General features: G+C 40.8%; 2 protein-coding genes across 2 annotated transcripts in view; both read right to left on the bottom strand.

The window, feature by feature from the left end:
* Positions 1–7,515: 7,515 nt before the first annotated feature.
* rep15 (RAB15 effector protein) lies at positions 7,516–8,419 on the bottom strand. The gene is made up of 2 exons (XM_085360136.1): positions 8,144–8,419; positions 7,516–8,055 (listed from the first exon to the last, which is right to left on the bottom strand). The coding sequence occupies exons 1-2, from the start codon at positions 8,417–8,419 to the stop codon at positions 7,516–7,518; spliced, it is 816 nt and encodes a 271-aa protein (XP_085216262.1).
* The window catches only part of ppfibp2b (PPFIA binding protein 2b), a 101,584-nt gene continuing 88,975 nt past the window's right edge, over positions 8,404–21,012 (bottom strand). Inside the window, exons 20-28 of the mRNA XM_085360135.1 lie at positions 17,259–17,370; positions 17,085–17,173; positions 16,824–16,946; positions 16,191–16,316; positions 15,917–16,105; positions 14,282–14,482; positions 12,393–12,458; positions 9,531–9,596; positions 8,404–8,467 (exon numbers count right to left, since the gene is read on the bottom strand). Coding sequence (XP_085216261.1) covers positions 8,444–8,467; positions 9,531–9,596; positions 12,393–12,458; positions 14,282–14,482; positions 15,917–16,105; positions 16,191–16,316; positions 16,824–16,946; positions 17,085–17,173; positions 17,259–17,370 — 996 coding nt within the window. The 3' untranslated portion in view covers positions 8,404–8,443. The remainder of the gene's footprint in view (positions 8,468–9,530; positions 9,597–12,392; positions 12,459–14,281; positions 14,483–15,916; positions 16,106–16,190; positions 16,317–16,823; positions 16,947–17,084; positions 17,174–17,258; positions 17,371–21,012) is intronic.

The following is a 21,012-nucleotide window of genomic DNA, read 5'->3' as shown; positions in this document are numbered from 1 at the left end:
CTGAATATAGTGAAGTCTGCAAGTTTAACAGCAAAATTTGTTTTGTGCCCAAATCATTTTGCACATCATTAGAATGAAAGTTATTGGCCATCTTTGCATAGCCCTTTTTAAAATGATGCTTTCATGACATTATTGTGTGTCGGGTGGGGGTCACGGCTATCCAGACTGACAATTTGGACATTGAATGTCACCTCTCCAGTGGGGAGGGAGCCTGAGATTGTCTAAATTGGAGTCTGTTTCATACCAAATGCAGAAAAAAATGTTTTAAGAAAGCAATTAAGTTCATGTTCCAAAAAATATGATTGTTTGCTTGCAGGACAACAGGAGAGATGAGTCCTCCGTCACAGATGGTGTGGTCAGTGAAGATGGTCGCCTGCAGGTTCAAGCTCATTGCATCTCCAACCCACATCCACTGCCACTGTACTTAAGGGAAGTTAAAGACTTTCTTCTGCACCTATATTTGGATCACCTCGATCCGTGATAGTCATTCAGGCAGTAATGCCTGGACTGGAAACAAGCCATCCTTAAAATATTACAACATTCCAGCTCATGTGTTGGAATGAAAAACAAATGTGTTGTTTAAATTAGAGACTACACTTGTGACAGAACAACAAATATTTTATTTTGATTATATAAGTAATTTAAGTACAAAACAAACTTGTGGTAGGCCTAAACTTATTTTTAGAATAACTAAATCTGAGACTTTGTTTCATTGTAAGATTATAACCGTGATGGCAATATAATTGTTTGTTGTTCAGCAGAACAGTGTCCAGTATGTTGGCTGTTATACTTTGTTGTGTTTGAAAATAAAAGTTGGTCTGATTTTAACATCATTACAAAAAGTGTTGTTAATTATTTTTAATCATATTCAGGTTACCACAAATTGTTTTTCATTTAGTTGAACTTGAAATGTTTGTCAGTAAGTAAACAATTAGTACTGTACAGTCAGAAATATCAAGTTATTCTTAATACTGCAGACTTGCAATATTAGTCATCTTAAGTAAGCTTTACTTAGTTTTTTTGAGGCAACGAGTTCTGGGAACTAACAAGGCTGTACAGTGTACTCAAAATGAGTAAGTTGCCCTAACTTGGTCATCTCACTTGATCCAATTTTTTTGAGTTCTGGGAACAAATGAGCTTGTACAGAGTACTCAAAATAAACAAGTTGTCCTAATTTAGTCATTTTAAGTTAAGCTTTACTCAATTCTTTTGAGGCAATGAGTTTCCTCAATTTTTTTGAGTTCTGGGAACTAATTAAATTTTACAGTGTATGTTAATAATCTTTAAACAGACACTCCCTGATCCTGTAAGAGCAGGAATTTAACTACAAACCCTCATAGTTCCCATCAGTATCATTCATTCTGCTCTGCCTCAATGGTCACAGTGGCTTGTTTAAGTACGTTTGCCCCATAGAAATCCACTGATGTTCAGTGAGTCCCTTTGATACATGTTTAGACCTTCATAATTTTCACGGTGCATGAGTGTTATATCTCCATCTCATCCTAAACATTTTACCAACATGTAAAAGGCACACGTCCACAAGATTTTGATTTGTTTAATTTTAATTGAAACTTGTTTTTTTTTTCTGAATAAATGTGTGAGATGGCCCTCAGGCCTCTAAATCCACGTCCAGGTTTGGGTGACTACTTGGATTAGGGGAGAATTATTTAGAGCAATGTTTGTCACTTTGGTTAATTGCTAAACTCAGGCCGTTTTTGTTCAGTCTTTTTCTAACTGAACTTTCACATTTAACATGCTAACTGAAGCCTGTAGAGTCTGAGATGTAGCTCTTTTATTTTCTGTATTGTACAGTCTGACTTAGGGGTGGATTTGCTGGGATTGGTGACTGTGTTGCATGTTTTGAATAATCTTCTTCAGCGTAGACTTTTGGTGTAAGATGATAGTGAATGAAGAAAACTATAAAAAGCTGCTGTGGTTTTAATTTTCCAAGAGAGGTAATGCACATAATACAGAGACGAGCGCACGGGGGATATCCAAATTCTAGGAAGGCAGCCTGCTGCTGTACACAGGCGGATTCTTCTCAGTCATAGTTCTTAACAACTTGACTGTTTTCTCCAACCACACAAAGAGTGCTGTTTCCATTCTGGGAAGTCTACTCATTGGTGTAGGTAGTTCTTCAAATTACCTATATATGAGCAGCTGTATTAGCTTTAACTTATCATATGTTAAATATTATACTTTCCTGGTTTAAAATTTATGATGGCTCAAAATTCAAACCTTACAAATTAAAACCCTGAATCATCACCACCTGTGTGAACTACAAGAGTGCCATCATTTTTCTTTTCAATCCATTAAGTACCAAATGTTTATTTTGTTTTATTTTCACTTGCTGAACATGGGACGGATTTGACTGGGGGAAAGAAAACCGAGAAAGAAAGAGGAAAAGAAAAACAGCGGGGAAGATGAACGTGATAAAGGACAAAAAAGAAAAACAAACAGACAAAAAAATACATATATCAATCACCTGGATCACCTGTCAGGAAAAAAAAGAGAAAACGAGCAAAAAAGAGAGCAATTTAATAAATAACATCATCGCGATGATCTATGTGAATATAACAGTAAACACTAACTATTGAATATTATTGTGCAGCACGTAAGATCGACAGCGCACAGTGTGCTTTGAGGTAGGAGCCAGAGTGACGGGGGGGGTCACTGCTCGAGATCTCACAGTACAGTATAAGAGTCCCGCCACAAGGAGACACTAAAGGCTTTCAAACCAACAGTTTCTGCTTCCAAAGTGGCGCCAGCCGTCACCACTGACCATCATACTTATGTAACATAGACTGTGGATGCATGTTTAAGTTGATACATCACTTAAAGCCACCACTGTTCAGGCATCACATCTGTCCATTAGGTTTCCCTTTCATACTCAACATTTTTATCCCTGGGTACTAACTTTTTTGTTTTTGCTGACTGTTTATTTATTTGTTTGTTTGTCTAATGCTCTTGTTGCACTGCTAAATAGGCTGTAGCCAACATGATTTATAAAATGATTATAAAATCTAAGAAATTACTGCATTATTTTACCTACTCTTATTAAACTCACTTTCCTAAAAACTGATTGCAACTTCTAACTTGTGACGTAAATGTTATGCCTCAAATTTATTTCACATCATTCATGGGAGACATGTTTGATAAATGATAAGTTAACAAGTCACTGCTACCAGCCTAATCTATTCATTGGGGCGACCTGCGTGTTGTGTTGCATTGTCTGATTTGGTGGTAGTGTGTAAACACCTCTAGAGGCCACTGTTGTATAGCTGCTGCAAACTGAACGTGCCCGTACCAGAGGTTATACTCAAAATGGCAGCTGCCAGGAAGTCTCTTTGGACATTTGTGTTCACCCTTTATGAAATAGATATGTTGTATTACAAGGTACTAATGCACCCTTGCATTGGTAAAATAAATTCTACTAGAATAGCTGATACTCCCTTACAGAAGATTTATTTTGACCTTTCTAAAGCCTTCTTTAAAAATTAGAAAATAAAATGAAAACAGGCATATCAAAACAAGCCTACTAGAAATACTACTCTGCATTACATCCTAACACTTGGCTAAATCCTAATATGTAATTCTGGTTTAATAGTTTATTACACTAAATGTGATTATGCACTAAAAAAAAACATGTTGGGTTTACTTAATTCAATAGTGGACACTGGTTGCACACTGATGTTTTGCTTTGGCAGGAGCTTAAACAACTGAGGTGAAGTTATTCATATTCAATAAACCTGTGCAATTTGTGTTGATAAAATATGATTGAAACAAAATATCCAATTTGAGCTCCTGGATATTTTAATCCTTCACAATTTTCACACTTTATTCCAACACTATTCAGTGACTTTTACCCAAATACTATTTGGTCACTGGAATACTATATGTTATCTTCAAATGACATGTTGGTATTATATTCCAAATACACAATTTTCCAGTGAAGGCCTTATAACAGATTGTATTGTTCTCTTCCAAGATTGTTGCCAGCATCCACTAGTAACCTTTCAAAACAAAAACGCTAATATCACTGCAGTGACAGTAGGTAAACCAGGGGTCTCAAACTCACGGCTCGGGGCCAACTTGCGTGAGGCCCGTGTCAGCCCTACTTGCCACCCTTACTGTTGACGTGAAGAAAGGAAATACAATTTGGCCCTTGAAGTTCGTTTTTGTTACGAGGGGTTTTGTTGTTGAGTGCAATTTGAAAATAAGTTGTTTTAAAAGCAAAAATGTTTTAAAATGAGGGCAATATGAGCAGAGTAAAAACATATTGAGGGATTGGCTGTATTAGTTCAGTGAGAGAGTTATATGTGAAGAAAACAATTTTCACTAGCAGTCAAAAACTAATGTGTTCACTTATGTCTGCATTTTTATTTTGTTAAATATGGACAAAACTATTGTAGAAATGCTTCCACGTGTCTGGCCAGAAAGAGAGTATCTTTCCTTTTTATTTGTTAGTTCAATAAAAAGGTTTCAGTTAGTGAGAAGTTTTTTGCATTCACATTTGCAGTTTTGTTATACAATATTTGAAACAAACAAACAAAACACTACATTTTCTGAAAGATTTGTGGGTGTTTTCTTGTTTGTTTGTTTTTGTACTACTTGAACACTAAAGTGGCCCTCCAATGACATGACAGTACCAGCAGTGGCCCACAGCTCATTTAAGATTGACACCCCTGCTTTAAGGTGTTATTATGTGGATATGTTGGTTTTATTTAGTTGCTGTCAACAAGTGGAAGGTAACCTAATGAAGCCTGTTATTTCTTTCTGTGGCTCAGAAGTTGGAAATTTCAATAACAGTGCGTTATCCAATTACTCAGATTGTCAGAGGAGTTCACATTTCCCTATATACTCGATTAAAATACCCCATCTTCGATCCATCCCATACAGGTCACCCTGACAACACTGAGCAGTCCCTTCAGTGACAGGCTGCTGCTGCTGTCAGACTGTACACTGCACAACAGCAGTGAATGTACACCACATATGAACACACTGGGGTCTTTACATATATCAGTGTGCAATACTAAATACCTGCTACTATTAACACCCAAACACTGCACTATGTTTCATTCTTCTTCTATTAGTAATCTGTATAATTGCATCATATATGTGTATATATGTATGTCTGTATATGTATGTGTGTGTATTTGTGTGTGTGTACGTCTGTGTGTATGTGTAGATAGATAGACAGAGTGATTTACATATATAAGTACATATCTATTTATTGTACCTGCATAGTCTATATTTCTTCTATTTTTGCAAAGCATTATTGCTGTTAGGTATGCTGCATGTGTTCATTTGTTCCTGCCTTGTGTACTCTGCTGCAGTAACAATTTGAATTTCCCAACTTATCTGAACTGTATCTAAACCCAGCTGATATCTGGCTAAATTTTCTGGTGAGCATCCAAATCACACTGGACTGAAGTTTACACTGTATAATGCCTGATTTCTTGTAAATATTTAACGAAATATATATTGATAAAATGCTTAACAGGCCACAGTGAACAATGGAAAATAAAATTTAAATAAATAATTAAAAAACACCCAAAAACACTCAAAAATATATATTTTTTAGAGATGTCTTAACCTGGTTATGCTGTACCATCCAGATGAAGTCGTGAGCCAAAGATCCTTTAAGTTTCATCTAATGAACTTACCTTTTCCTACATATGAGAAATGATCTGGTGTGAAGTAAATCGGGTTTGTATATATGTAGCCTCAGATGAGCATGAAACTTCATTTTTGACCTGCTTAATAGCAGTCTCAAATATTAAAGTCTATTAAATCAATTAACCAATGCAGCAGCTGAAATATGACACCAAAGGCCACTCTTAATACAGACAGAAGTCAGGTAGTCAAAAATCTCTTATTCTGCTTTTTGTATTCTGAACTCTGAATCTTGAGTGGACAGCCAACAATCCTACAAATAGACTAGAGGATGTGCCTGAAATGTTTGTTAAGACAAATAACTGGACCTTAGTTGTTAATAAGAATCAGAATACTTTATTAATCCCGTGGGAAATTAGGGTTACAGCAGGCAGCACGCCAATGGCACATGCGCACTTACAAAGGAACCTTCTGACCAACTTTACACAAACATCACATTGGGGAGACATGTAAGAAAGGTAGGCTGATAGGAAAAAACAACGAAAATACACTACATGAGGTAAGAGGAGGAGGGAAAAAAACTCCACTCAGACTGAGCTCCTGGTGGGAGAACAGTTTGATAACAGAAAAAACACCTCAGCACAAAAGCACATGACTATCAATACACCATAGAAACACAAGACAAGCAACAGGGGCAGGTAAAGGGTAAGAGAGAGCCGGTGTAGACAGCGCATCCGGTCCTGCAGCATATCTGCGCTGGTCCAGTTGACTGCCATCTTCCCCGGTAGGGCACAATCATCGAAGGCGTATGGAAAGGGAGGGGGGATCAGTGTGTGCATATCAGAATCAGAATCAGAATACTTTATTGATCCCTGGGGGAAATTATTTTTTGTTACAGTGCTCCATTATAAACCAACATTAAGACAAGACAGACAATACGCTAACTAAGAATAGTACAATATATACATATATATACATACATACATAAGTCACTCATAAATAAATAGCTGGAAAAGAAACATGTGTAGTTGTAGCAGTAAACAGTGTGTTAAGTGGATGCGTTGTACAGGGAGATGGCCACAGGCAGGAAAGATTTCCTGTGTCGTTCAGTGGTGCTTTTCGGTAATCTCAGTCTCTCACTGAACGAGCTCCTGTGACTGACCAGCATGTCATGGAGTGGGTGGGAGGTGTTATCCAACATTGTCTTTATCTTGGACAGCATCCGCCTCTCCGACACCCCCTTGAGGGAGTCCAGCTCCATCCCCACAACATTGCTGGCCTTACGGATTAGTTTATTGAGTCTGTTGGCATCTGCGACCCTCAGCCTGCTCCCCCAGCATGCAACAGCATAGAGGATCGCACTGGCCACAACAGACTCATAGAAAATCCTCAGCATTTTCTGGCAGATGTTGAAGGACCTCAGTCGCCTCAAAAAATAGAGACGACTCTGGCCCTTCCTGTAAAGTGCTGTGGTGTTTTTAGCCCAGTCCAGTTTATTGTCAATGTGTACTCCAAGGTATTTATAGTCCTCCACAATGTCAACACTGACCCCCTGAATTGAAACAGGGGTCAAGTGTTTCCTGGTCTTCCTGAAGTCCACGATCAGTTCCTTGGTCTTTGCCACGTTGAGCTGCAGATGATTCTGCTCACACCACGTGACAAAGGAGTCGACCACAGCCCGGTACTCTGTCTCATCATCCCTGCTGATGCATCCAACCACCGCAGAGTCATCAGAAAACTTCTGAAGATGGCATGTCTCTGTGCAGTGGCTGAAGTCTGTGGTGCAGAGGGTGAAGAGGAAGGGGGAGAGGACAGACAGAGAGGACCAGATTTTGTGTGACCTTTGACCTCTTCGATACAACATAACTACGTAGCTCAGCGTGCTCGTCTTACTGTGATTCAGCTGAATTTAATCATGACAGTGATGGGTTCGCCTTTATTTTTGGTCATAATCGCCTGCATCATTCCTAAAGGCGTATGGAGATACCTCAAACCTTTAAAGAAGTTCTCGATCAGAGGTCTGTCAATCCTGCATTTTCCTTTGGCCGCCTCAAAATTATTGCTGAGGACGCCATAGATATTCACCTTGTCGGTTTTTTTCCCAAAAAACAAGAAGAGAGCGTAGCAGTCCTTGCCGATGGAGGTGCAGAAGTTCACCATTCTCTCGTACATGTTATTGTTGCTGGACTCCATCTGGGCCATCTGGATGGATTCACTGCAGGTGTCCATAGAGACCTTCTGCTCAGCCTCCTCCCTTTCAGACAGGTGCAGGACCTGCACGACAATCTGGAACTTGGGGTTCTTGGTCGGCCTCTCCAGCACTGCCCAAACCCAGTCAGCACCCAGGAGGACGCGCTGCTCAGGAGTCATGACTGTGCAGTTAAGGGTATCCTGCAGGTTGACCTCAACACTCCGAGTGATGTAGGTCATCAGGAAGACCTGTTAAAGCGTGAGATATTTCAGTAACTTCTCTAAAGCAAAATGTCTTGGATATTGATGACGTATTTTGTTCAATAAGTGTTGCTACCTGAGTGAGCACATCAGGACTCGGGCGTAACTTGTCCTCTGGATCCTTGAAGGTGAGGTACTCTTGGGTTCTGGCTGTAGCAGCAGAGATGCAGTTGCTGAAAAGATGTATGAACTCGTTGGGCCTGGGGACATTGCGCCTCTTTAGTGTAGCAAAGATGCTCGGTTGGGGGGATATATTATGATAAAAGGATGGTTGCCTGGATTGGCCACATTTGAAACAGGAAAACACGTTTCTCAGTGGGTTAGATGTAGGTTTGCTGAATTTTGCACCCATGGTCGACGGATGATGGGCAGCAGATCACAAGCTGGTCTCCCTGATACACTGGAAAGATAATGGTCAGATTTTGGTGTAAAATTTAAGCTGAAATGCACATACTGGTGCTAAAACATACTCAGATTTTCACATTAGTTCTAAATATAGATGAAAACAAACCCAGTTAAAAAAATTAGAAATATCAGAGTTGGTCGTTTGAGAAAAAAAATGAGCCAACATTACATGTGGAAAATTCCAAAAACTGCAGTTCCTCCAATGACCATTTGAGGCTGACTCCTAAAGCAAATCATCCCTCAGAGACTCTTCTATGGATAGTTTCCCTCAGATTTTTTTTTTTTAAATAAAATAAATATTTCACATGAATACTTGAGTTAGTGGCATGGTCACTCTGACAGCTGTCCGGACACATGCAGCTGGATCCAATTGGAGTCTGCTAGGCTTCGGTTCTATTCATTAGAATCATTAAAAACGACCTCACGACTGTGTCTGTCAGTGCCTTCTAGTTCATAACAAAGACTGCTAGTGTTAGCCAATAACTTAGCACTCTTCTCTCTTCCAAATATGGTCCTCAAACCAGTGAATGACATCACAGCAGCCATTACCTTTAGGACAGCGTTGGTTTTGTGAAAAACCAGCCCTGGAGAAAGTGCAGGCTTCCTAAGTTTAAACTTAGATTTAGTTGCATATTTTTTTCTAAACAGAGGTCAAATGTTAACCTTTTACAGATGTGTAACAATGGATGGTTTTCTCAGTAAACAGACAACCCATATTTTGGATCCATTTGCTTAAATGGGTTTTCTTTATCTACTTTTATTAATTCTGAGGTCATATATACAGAGAAATGAAGAAAATTTAAAGGCTTCACAACCGTTTAAGCACTGCTGTGTGACTGCTATCGCTTTATATTTAAATCAGTTGCATTTTTGAGGAGCAAAAGAACCCACTGTCTGTTCTGCTTTTGTCCCAGCACATGGAAATAGTGTCACTGTTCATTTATTTGAGAGCATAATTGACTCTGACACTACTTCCCACATTAAATATTGATCAGTTTCTGGTCCACCAGCGCGTTGCACATAAACAGAAAGAGCATTGTCAATCAGTAGATACTCACCAGGACTGGTCTGGGAGCTTCCACAGTTCCAAATACACTACATTTCCTTTCTTCTTCTCCCTCGTCCTGCTGAGATACACAGAGTCTGTGTGAGTGTTTTATGGTTGTTTGTGTCCTGATGTGTAGAGAACTTCCAGCAGAATACTGAGAATTTTCTGCTGAAGCAGAGTTTTTGCTGACAGTGGCAGCAAGGGTGTGGTGTTTGCATCTTGTCAAATTTTAGGTAAGTCAACAAAAGACTCATCTTACCAGTTAGCTTGGTGCAGCAGCTTGAGGACTGGGGTGAGCCTGAAGGGGTTGGCGGGTAAACAAAATGTGTAACTGTCTGCTTTTAGAAAGAAGCAGCAATGAGGACAGGTAGGCTGGGACAGCAACTTATAGTGTGGAGGCTCTCAAGGTCAGTTTAGGAAATGATAAAAGTTTCACAGGTGGAGAAATCCCAGATTTGACCAGTAGAGGTTAATGTAGGACTACAGTGAACTGTAATCCTACAAAACCGTTTAGAGGACCCAGTCTTATCATTTTTCTTTGATTTTTGTCAACCGAATATCACAAACTACTGTCCTACTGTTCCAGACTTCTACCATATATTTGGATGTGCTTTAAAAAGTTACTTGTAAAAGTAAATTTAGTAAAGTGTTCACATCACAGCTGGAGAGGGTTAAATGAACCATAGTAAATCCTGGTGTTAGTTTTGTGATCATGTTAAAATAGCTGAATAGCCATAGAAATTAAAGCCACAGAAACATAAATTTATATGATGTTTCAGAGCAAAGTCCAGGTTTTGGCCACTTTTAGTATGCTGAAAACACTGTGGGATTAAATTCTTTTACAAGCAACCAGATTTCTCTTTCCTGTGCACAATCTTTGATCTCTACCTGTAAACTTATTCCCTTGAGTTAGGGAATGAAATTAAATTCATGATCATCATCATTTAGCCAAACTGCAAAGCTGGATGTAGTATCCAAATGTTCAGGATTAATGGAGTCAAACAACAATAATTTAATATTTTGTCCATCTAATTTATATTGTAGTAAATTAAAAAAGTTATGTTTCATGATTGAAATAATGCAGCTTGTTCATTTTCATTAAATTTTAATTATATAGCTCCTGTTCACAAAAGTATGGGTCTTCAGGTATTTAGCTTAACCCCACGATCAGACAACACACAACTCACTTAGAGCAAGCTCTGAGTGAAGGTGGGGAAAAAGAACTTCCTTTTAACAGGAAGAGACCTCCAGCAGGACCAAGCTCAGGGAGGGGTAGTGCTCTATCATGGCCAGTACTACTTTGAGGCAAAAGAGGAGTTTCAACAATTTTTTGTTCCATACAGTCATTTAGGAAGCATTGGTAGTTCTTGTAACTTCTTTATTTCAACATGTGATATGTAGCATCTTTCTCTGCAGAACAATAGAATGACAATGTCGAGGAACCAGCTCCTTCTTCTTTGGCTGCTCTGCTCTTAAAAATGGCTTCAACACCATTTTTGATGGAATGTCCAGTTTGTCCATTCTAAACTGCATGTTCACTGCTTTGCACAGTCCTCCCCAATGAAATACCAGCACAGTATTTACAGTACACAGTGGTCAGTATGCTCATTAAAAGCTACATTGCATAGGGAATTAAGGAAAGCAGTAACAAAAAAAGTGTATAAATAACTGTTCAATTCAGCACTCTAGAAAATAAAAATAAGACCTTTGATTGTTGTCAAAATGTGTAGGTCCGTTTGTGTTTCCCAGTCCTCTGTGCAGGAGTTAACTTGAGGTATCAGGGGCTAGTAGAAGTAAATACAAGGAGCTCCACGCTGCAGTGTTAGCTTGAGGGCTGAGGTACAATTCAGCTGTGAGACAGGTCGCTACAGGTCTTTGTGGTTGATTGACAGCCTACAGCTTAGGGTCATCGTCCTTCAAACTAGCGCCGTCTGTGAACGCCTCATCTCCTTCCGCAGCTCATCTCGGCTGAGCAGATACTGGGGGCAGAGCATCATGGGAGTGGCAATGGGTTAGAGAGATTAGAAGTTAGTGTTTGCTTCTGAGCTGGGGTCAGTATACTTTACTGAAATGAGAACATCAGATCCGATGTGAGATTGTTTTATGACATGTCACAAAGGAGAAGCATAGGTGGAATTTATAAAATGAAGATGCCCAACATGAAGATGAATCTGTAGGAAATCCTCAGACATGGCTACCTTGAATGTGTGACACTAACTCACCTTAGCAAATATGAACATTATTAATGTTTGTAAAAAGACTGTGCTTTTCATTCTATGACATCTTAAAAGGTCTGCTCTGAAAAAAAGTATGCCTTGGTTATCGTCTCTCTGCTCTCTAGTGCAATGGAAGCTTGTTGATTCTAATTACTGTGATTATTTCAAATAATAAATCTGAGGTTTAAATTCGCCCTTCCTTGTTCTGATGTAACTCCTGCAGATTCTTGGACTTAAAATTTAACTTCAAATAATAAAAAGATATAAATAATGCTCAAATTTCTTTTTTTACCAAGATCTTCACTGATGTACTGACGCTGCAAACGTGTTATCAAACATCTCAGACTTCAGTTACTGTCATGATTTTCTTGACTTGAACGAACAGAACAAATGCTAAAGAACCAAGCCTGGCATCTGGATGATAGCCGCAAGTAATAAAGAAGCAAGTACCAGCGAGCAGGTTTCACACTAGCAGCATTGCTTTAATTTGTACACAGACACAAGACGTGGTGTTTTAATGGCATTTCCATCTGAGTATCTGCAGTTTTCCATCTGAGTGACTCAAACTTCTCTTACAGCAGACTACAAGCAGATTCCCAGTGAGCGAATCAGCTGCACAAGTCATTAGGCAGCAGCTTGTGTGTGTTGGCGCTTACTGTGAGGTTGTTGATGCTTTCAGAAAGAGCTTCTATTTGCAAAATGGTACCCTCTGTGGTCTCCATCTGCAACACACACGCACACACACAGATTCCTTATAAACTCATTACAACTCACAATTACAGGCTTACTATCATCAAAACAATATGTTTCTTAAACCTTTTAAAATTACCGTAGAAAGATATGAAAACGTGCAACAGATCACTGATAATGAGGATTGTACCTGCAGCTGAGTCATAGTCAAACATGCACTTCCCATGTCACCTTTAACAGGGTTACCATGGTGATGATCATCAGCCATCTTGGCTCAGACCGCTCAGCCGAAGGGGGGAAACGTGGCGTCATAAACAGCAATGACAGCCACTGTGATGGTGAGAATGGAGATGATGATGATGATGGAAGCAGGTTAGTGCTTGATGTAGGTTATTAAGGCATGCTGCTGCTCGTGGCTCCGCCCAGCAGCGTAGTCTGTTACGTTATCTTACAGAAATACAGAATATGCTTCCTGAGGAATTCAGTGTTTTCCACATGAAGTCACCTAACTCTTAGTTTGTGAGTTCAACCACATTAACAGGCAGCATGCTTTGACATTGGCAGGGTAGCCGGGTCACTGTTGTTGCTGTCTTGATGTCACTGAGCTATTCTCCAGTCAGTCTCTTGTTCCCGCGGTGAACAGATTCCAACTCTACCACCTCGGACTGCTGGTAAAGGTAATCCCTGTTCTAAACTGGAAAACTGCTGTCAACTGGAAGTTGAAGCAGAGGGACAGCTGGTTCTGGTTACTAACCTGAACTTACTGCGGTTATATGCAGCAAGCCAGAAATGCCAAATATCACTTTGTGAACTGATGATGTTACAGAGCAGAACAAGAGCTGGAGTCGCTACATGCGGTAAATTTTGAGTCCTTACATAGAATGAGAAATTGACTTTAATGGCAACAATTTATGGCTCTTATAAGTTAAGACAGCATGGATGTTCCTCCTTTTGCACGTGCAATCTACCTCTGTGGGAAACACTGAAAATGTCCAGTACAGGCCCCTATACCGATGTACAACTAAAAACTAAATAAATAAAGGACATTGAACATTTTACACATCTGCTTCTACTCTGATCATCAGAAAGAATGAATCAACTTTGCTCATGTCGGATTTTGTTTATTAAATGATTTGATAAACCACACGTTAGCTTCCTTTCTTTGCTATAAAAATACTATTACAGTCAAATATGAAAAATAACGGTACAAAAATCACCACCTCAAGTTTCAAACAAAACATGCTATTTTATGATTTTCTCTGCAATGATATAAATAAAATCCCTCCATTATTTTATGTAAATATTGCACAAGTTCATCTCGACCATGTAACAGAACTGCATTCAACCTGGTTAGAAAAATCAAAGGTCACACATAAAAAATAATCTACTGGTGGTGCACACATGTTGGCTTAATACTGTACAAGAAGACATGTCTGTATATGCTGTATGGATTACAGGAAGTGATGTCACAGGAATCCAGAGAGAGGCTGTGTTCTCTCGTGATGAGTTAGAGTCATGGCACAGGTTTGAGGCTGAGGTTGGGTTAGTTAGGCATCTGACCGGAGCTGAAATCAAAATACTTGAATTGTGCTCGTCTCAGGACTCCCTGCAGCGTGACAAGCAGCTGACTGAGAAACAATCTCTAAATGTAAGGCACAGGGTCGGGCTGATGGGCGGGGCTTAAAGAAGCACATCAGGGGATGGACTGAGGTATTATGGGCTGCAAGCAAAGGAAGCAGAGTAGTAGCAGAGATAGCTGAATGGCTAATAGACAGGATGACAACAGTCATCCGTGTTGTTGGCGTTACAGTTGTTGCCATGGAGATGGGTCGGCTCTGCTATCTTCTAGCCCCACCTGGTCCCTGGAGCGGTCAGGCTCTCGGTCTAGGATGGGGCTCAGGCCTCTGAAGCCAGTGTAGGGCCGCATCTGCACCCCGTTCACTGCAGACTGTCCCGACTGAGGCGAGGAGGACTCGATGGGGCAGACATAGTCTGTAGATTCATCCGGCCGTCTCCTCCTGAGGTGAGTCAAGTTAGAGAAGCCCAACTTCTTCGGCTGCAGTGAAACAGGAACAAAAGCATCGTCATGCTGTCACGCTTCAACAAAGCAACAGTGACTGCTGAGAAGACTTTTAATGTTAGAACAATGTGACTAATGATAGGCTCTACAACAAGAAGCAACACGTTTAAAGCGTGCCAATCACTACTCCTACATCAACAATGTCAATAAGAATGATTACCCAACTCACTGATGTGATTTTCTTTACTGATTTGCCATCATTAACAGCTGCAGGCAACTAAATCTTTGATAAAACTGCACGTCGCGTGTCAAGCATCAAACCACAAACAGATGTTGTGACTAGCAGCTGAACTTTATGGAAGATGCAGCCGCCTGTTGAGGACTATATGGAGACCAAAACAGAGCTAAAAGGAGATTCCTTAGATGTTGTAGATTAAATGTTATTGTTACAAGTTATTCAGATGCAAACTGGAGATCTTAACACCAACACTACAAAGGGGTGGACTCCCAGTCCTATGCACAAAAACTACAGCAAGGACAAACAACTCTGAGAGCTTCCTTGATCAGATTTAAATCAGGTAATGGGGTTTTTGGTTCCCTGGTTCTTTTGATCACACCTTGGAAACTTGAGATGCACTGAATATCTTGAATACTTGTAATTCAACTGATACACTGCACTGGTATTACTGCCAAGTGAAAAGACCAGAGCAGCATGAAAGGGAAGCTGGCATTGCAGTGGGCTGCAAAGGAGCTTGCAGCTAAAACGCTATTTCTGAAATGCAGGCTGACACTGAGATCAAAACAATGCTGTGCTCAGTTTTGTTCCATTTCCTGTAATCACATCTGTATGGATTTCCCTAATATCTGCTCTTTTTTGTGTTTAGTAGATGTGAATGAGGGACACCGGGCAGCGACACACAACAACATTCATCAAATGTGTCCTCTAACATCTGTGATATCGTCACAAAGCACTGCTGGATTTTACTTCATAGCTGGCTCATCTTGAGGGGAAAATCTAACTTAACAATAACAATTTCGTTTTGGGATTTTTTTCCCATCCACAGTATTATATACCTCCACAAAAACATCCACATACATACTTCCTGCATTAGATGTCTAAGTGTCCAAGATCATAAGTGGATCAAATGCAAGCGTGAATTCTCTTATGATGAATTATTCTTCTATTATTACTTAATTATTTTCTTCAAGAGGCACTTTGAGCTGACGCTGTGGCTGATGGCTGAGTCTTAAAGATGTGAGGAGCAGCAGAGCAGTTCTCACTGGCTTAAACTTTTGGAAGAGCTCGGAGAAACCGAGCTGACACACTGAGGTCTCACCGTGGATTAAGGCGCTTTTCTCACACTTGCAGGGAGAGGGAAGGTGTTAACTGGTCTCTTATGATGCCTTATTTTACCTACTGCCTGTGCTACTCTGAGCTTTATAATTGAGTCTTTTCTTGTATTTTCTTACCTTGACTTTAGCGGTGATGCTGAGTGGGGAGTATCCTGTCGCCTCAGTGTACTCCCTCTTCTCCTGCTGAGCCTGTGCTCCTACTAGGTTGTTGAAGTTGGTGGTTAAGTGGCGCCTCAGCAGAGTTTTCTGAGGAGGGATGTTCAGCAGCATGGCCATGCTATCAGAGTTAAACCGAAGCTCCAGCATCTATTTGAGGAGAAATGATGTCAGATGCTTTTTAAATTCTTGTTTTCCATTTTGCTCCAGATGCCGGCTGCTTTTATGTACTCACTATCAGCCCTCCATGCACGCCGCTGCCCCTCAGGTTTGGGGCATACTCTGCAAGGTCCACAGATCTCAACCACTCCATGACTCGGTGGTTAGACCACTGGACAACCTCACTGGGAGTGAACTGGCTCTGTAACACACACAAATGAATGTATTTTTTGTTCTAGTTTGACTTTTTAACAGTTTCCCAGCCTTACAAAGTGATGTTTTCTGGCAAATTTTGTTTGCACGAACTGATTAAAAAAATACAAACCAACATAGTTATATAAACTGTACTCAGTCTGCATGTGCAAATGTGGCACAAGTGGATGTCCCATTCTGACCACCAACATGTGCATCTGTGAGCAGGAATCTATGAACTTAGCTAACTCTGATGTGACACCATGTGATGCCACACACACATACAGGTAGTCAGAACAAGGACTTCCACAAGTGATGACCTTGAACGGGTGATCAAGTTTTTGACTTTCATGGATGGAGTCTTTATGAAAAATGCGTGAGATACAAATACAATGTACAAAAAGAACTTACAAAGAAGAAGACAGTGGATCTGATTTGAAGTTTTAATTTAAGAGTTCACTCACTAATGGCTCTTTTGCCATCTTTGTACTTTGCCGTATAAATGAGTTAACAATACCTCATTGCCGGGCCTGCGTTTGAGGCAGTTGGGATTGAATTTGTTGACATGGAGAACATGAATGGCACACTTGATGCTGAGGTGGTGCAGCTGGCTGGTCACTTTAAGGAATAATAAGTCGTTCTAACATGGAGAGCAGAGACAGATACAAGAAGGGAAACATGTCATACATCCCTTTTATTTTTGGGCAACTGTAAGCTCATTCCCCCCATATGGTAACGCTGATTTAACTTTATATGAATTGATTAGTTACAAACTCACCACAGTGAGATACTGCAGCATCTGCCCATCCACTCTTCCTTCATTAAACTGGTCTTTGTACTGAGGAAGGCCAATATCATCAAGCCAACCTGGAACAAAGAACATAACTGTTTTCTCGGAGATTTTCCCATATGTGTGTCTGTGCGTATGTGAGAGAAAGAATCCTTTACATACGGGTAACCCAGAGGTAATCGAGCTCTGCAGATTTTTCAGGCTGTTTGCTACTGATCGCTTTGATGGACAACTGAAGCTTCTTCCTGTGGAGTGGATTCTTCATGGCCATCTCCTGTGGACAAAGAGAAACGATTGGCTTTTTCCTCCTGTTACAGTTTAGACTTAGACCCCCGGAGAGCAGTCATTTTGGTTTTCTACCTTAGACCCCCGCGGAGTCATCATTTTGCGTTTCTACCTTTAAAAGCCGGAGAGCAGTCAGTCAAATGCTGGAGTCATTCATATGTATATTAGGTCGTTACCTAGGAATTCTGGAGGGAGGGGAGTGGGGGTGAGTGATTGAGGGGGTTTGGGAGTGGAGTGTTTCAGTTTGCCATCTTAGGGAGAAATCAACACATGTCCTTTGTATGTCCTTTGTTGCTGACATTTATTGATGAAAACAGTACAAAAAACCAACCATTTGTACACATATTTACAAATAATGATAAAAAGTGAGTGAGTACATTTCAACATTTTCAGCAATCACTCACAATCCTGGCACTGCCACGGTATCTGTCGTCTGCATTTACCACATGTGTACCTGTAGCAGTGAACACATCGCACAGTGGCCTGATTTTTTTTGCATCTGTGTTTGACCTGGGGTGTGACCGGCTAGGTGTGGAGGGTTGTGTCCGAAGGGTATATATACACTGCACTTAGCCTACTCCTTCATTGAAGAATCTTCATTGAAGAATCCTCTCCAAGGAAAGAAAATTCATCGCCCTGAAGAATCCTCTGGTGTACGGACCTCCTCTCCAAGGAAAGAAAATGCAGAGAAGACTCACCACTCAGCAGGCCTTGGAAATGATCCTGACGGAAGTCGACCCTTGTGACTCGGATGGAGAAGACCTAGCAGTTCAGCCGGATTCGGACTCAGAGCTGTCTGATCAGTCTTCCGGTTAGTTTCATTTCATGTTATTTCCTTTTTCATTTCAAACAAGTAAGTGGATGTAGTTAGTAAGTAAGATATTTCAGACATTATTCTGATACAGAGGAGGAGATACTGGAATTATAATTAGTATCTATGCATGCATTTGTGATTTTGTTTGACCTTCCCATTTTGCTCACAATTTGAATTTGTTCACACTGCAGATGAGGAGACTGCTTCTCCACCGAAAAAGAGACCTTGTTTGGGGACTGAGACAGCGAAAGATGGCACAGTGTGGCGTGAAGAACATGTGGGGACCTGTCTCCCTTTCACCCCAATAGAAGCGTACGCTGCAGATGGAGAGCCAACGGCTAAGGCCAGGAGAAGTATCTCGAGTCGCCTTCAGAGCTTCCTGTGTTTCGTCACTCTTGACATGCTTCGTAGCATTCAAGAATGGACTATTCAACATGCACAGCAAACGGAGCATGTTCATTGGTTCATGGACCTCCCTGAACTAATGGCATTTATTGCAATTGTGATCTTGCGGGGGGTTTGCAGGCTTCCATCTGTAAATGACTGCTGGTCAGCAAACCTGGGAAACCCACAGATAATTGGAACTGTGGATGTGATGGACCAGATGGTTCGGGAGTACACTGTCCGCAAAGGAACACGGCGCTGGCCAGTCGCCGTGTTTTATAACATGATTGACATGGCAGCACTGAATGCACATGTGCTGTATCAAGCATGCACCGGGACGAAGGAAAGACGGGTGGACTTCCTGGTGGCGCTTGCAACAGAGTTGGCTCACTCTCATGTAGCTGCGAAGAAGGCAAGAAAAGATCAGTTGCTTCGGGCAGAACCCTCCACACCGAGCCCTGGAAAAAGGGCCACGTGTCAGGTCAAACACAGATGCAAAAAAAATCATGCCACTGTGCGATGTGTTCACTGCTACAGGTACACATGTGGTAAATGCAGACGACAGATACCGTGGCAGTGCCAGGATTGTGAGTGATTGCTGAAAATGTTGAAATGTACTCACTCACTTTTTATCATTATTTGTAAATATGTGTACAAATGGTTGGTTTTTTGTACTGTTTTCATCAATAAATGTCAGCAACAAAGGACATACAAAGGACATGTGTTGATTTCTCCCTAAGATGGCAAACTGAAACACTCCACTCCCCCACCCCCTCAATCACTCACCCCCACTCCCCTCCCTGACAAATGATCCCCACACACTGGAAATTGCAGCAAACTTGTCAGTCTTTGCTCGATCACAGCGGGTGGACTTGTCATCAAAGCGTAGGTGTTGCATGATGTTTTGGAAGCGGTTTTGTGCCATAATTCCAATTATCTGTGGGTTTCCCAGGTTTGCTGACCAGCAGTCATTTAGAGATGGAACCCTGGTAACCCCCCGCAAGATGACAATTGCAATAAATGCCATTAGTTCAGGGAGGTCCATGAACCAATGAACATGCTCCATGCACCACTCAGCAGGCCATTTGTAAATATGTGTACAAATGGTTGGTTTTTTGTACTGTTTTTATCAATAAATCTCAGCAACAAAGGACATACACCCATGTGTGTTGATTTCTCCCTAAGATGGCAAACTGAAACACTCCAAGTTGGTGACTTTTGGAGATTTATTTCCCTGGATGATTGAGAATGCATCAAGATGAAACACAAAAGGAAGTTCACAGCTTTTAGCAGCTCCCCCACCCCCTCAATCACTCACCCCCACTCCCCTCCCTCCAGAATTCCTAGGTAACGACCTAATATACATATGAATGACTAGCCAATTTAGCTTCCACTTCCACCATTTGACTGCTCTCGGGTTTTATAGGTAGAAAGGTAGAAGCCTGGGGATGCTAGTCAACCAGTCAAGTCAACCAGATATAAAAGCAACATTGGTCAAAGTGCTGTACTACCAAAAAAGAACTCTTTAGAATATCAAAATTAATAAAATCTTACAAATAAATAAAAGCAAATGTTGAGGCTTAGTTTAAAAGCCAGTGTTTTGAATGGATTTTAAAACATTTCCAGTGTTGATTAGGTTCTGATGTGAACAGGTAAACCACAGTTTAAAAGCGACAGCAAGGGTCCTGTCGTAAAGGTTCTTCATGATTTTATGTGGCTAGGCAGCGATGTTCTGGAGCAGCTGCAGATGTGAAATCAAAGACTTGCTTACAATCAACTATTGCAGTAGTCGCCAAGTAGTATGTCAAAATGCTACAACTCCCATGCCATTAAGAGTGGGGAGAAGGTCTGAACAACAGAACCTCTGCTATCTCTTCGTAAAGTCTAATGACATCCATTTTTAGCGTGTACGATCAGCAAAGGTTGTAGCATTACTGTAGCATCAGTGCATCGTCTGCATAGTGAAGTGCTGTAATGAACGGCGGACCTTTTTTTTTAAAAATTGACCCTCATAGTCGAATGTGGAATGATGCTGAAATAACTCCAATAACAGGCAAAACATGAAAGAGTTTTCCAAATTCTCCAAAGTCTCCTATCTGTGAAATTATTGTTTAAAAATATTTTAGTGCTTTATACATTCATCGAACAAGTGAAAAATCCCTGGTCAGATCATGGGAGGAGACGCAAATCCCTTTAGGTTCGCGTCAGGAAAAGCATCCAACATAAAACAAATCTGCCAAATATAACTTGCAGAGCTGCTGCAACAGCAGCAACCATCCATTCGCTCATCCTTTTCAGGGTGGTGGGGGGGTGCTGGAGCCTATCCCAGCTGTCATAGGGCGAGATATACCCTGGTTGCCAGTCTGTCTCGGGGCTAGCACACAGGGACACCATTTGCTCTCACATTTACTCCTGTGTTTTGGACTGTGGGAG

The sequence above is a fragment of the Diplotaxodon limnothrissa genome, linkage group LG7 (genome assembly GCF_057381915.1).
Source record: "Diplotaxodon limnothrissa isolate DT_005_m linkage group LG7, D_limnothrissa_male_GT1.1, whole genome shotgun sequence".
Classification (NCBI taxonomy): Eukaryota; Metazoa; Chordata; class Actinopteri; order Cichliformes; family Cichlidae; genus Diplotaxodon; species Diplotaxodon limnothrissa.
This window is presented reverse-complemented; position numbering and strand designations above follow the sequence as displayed.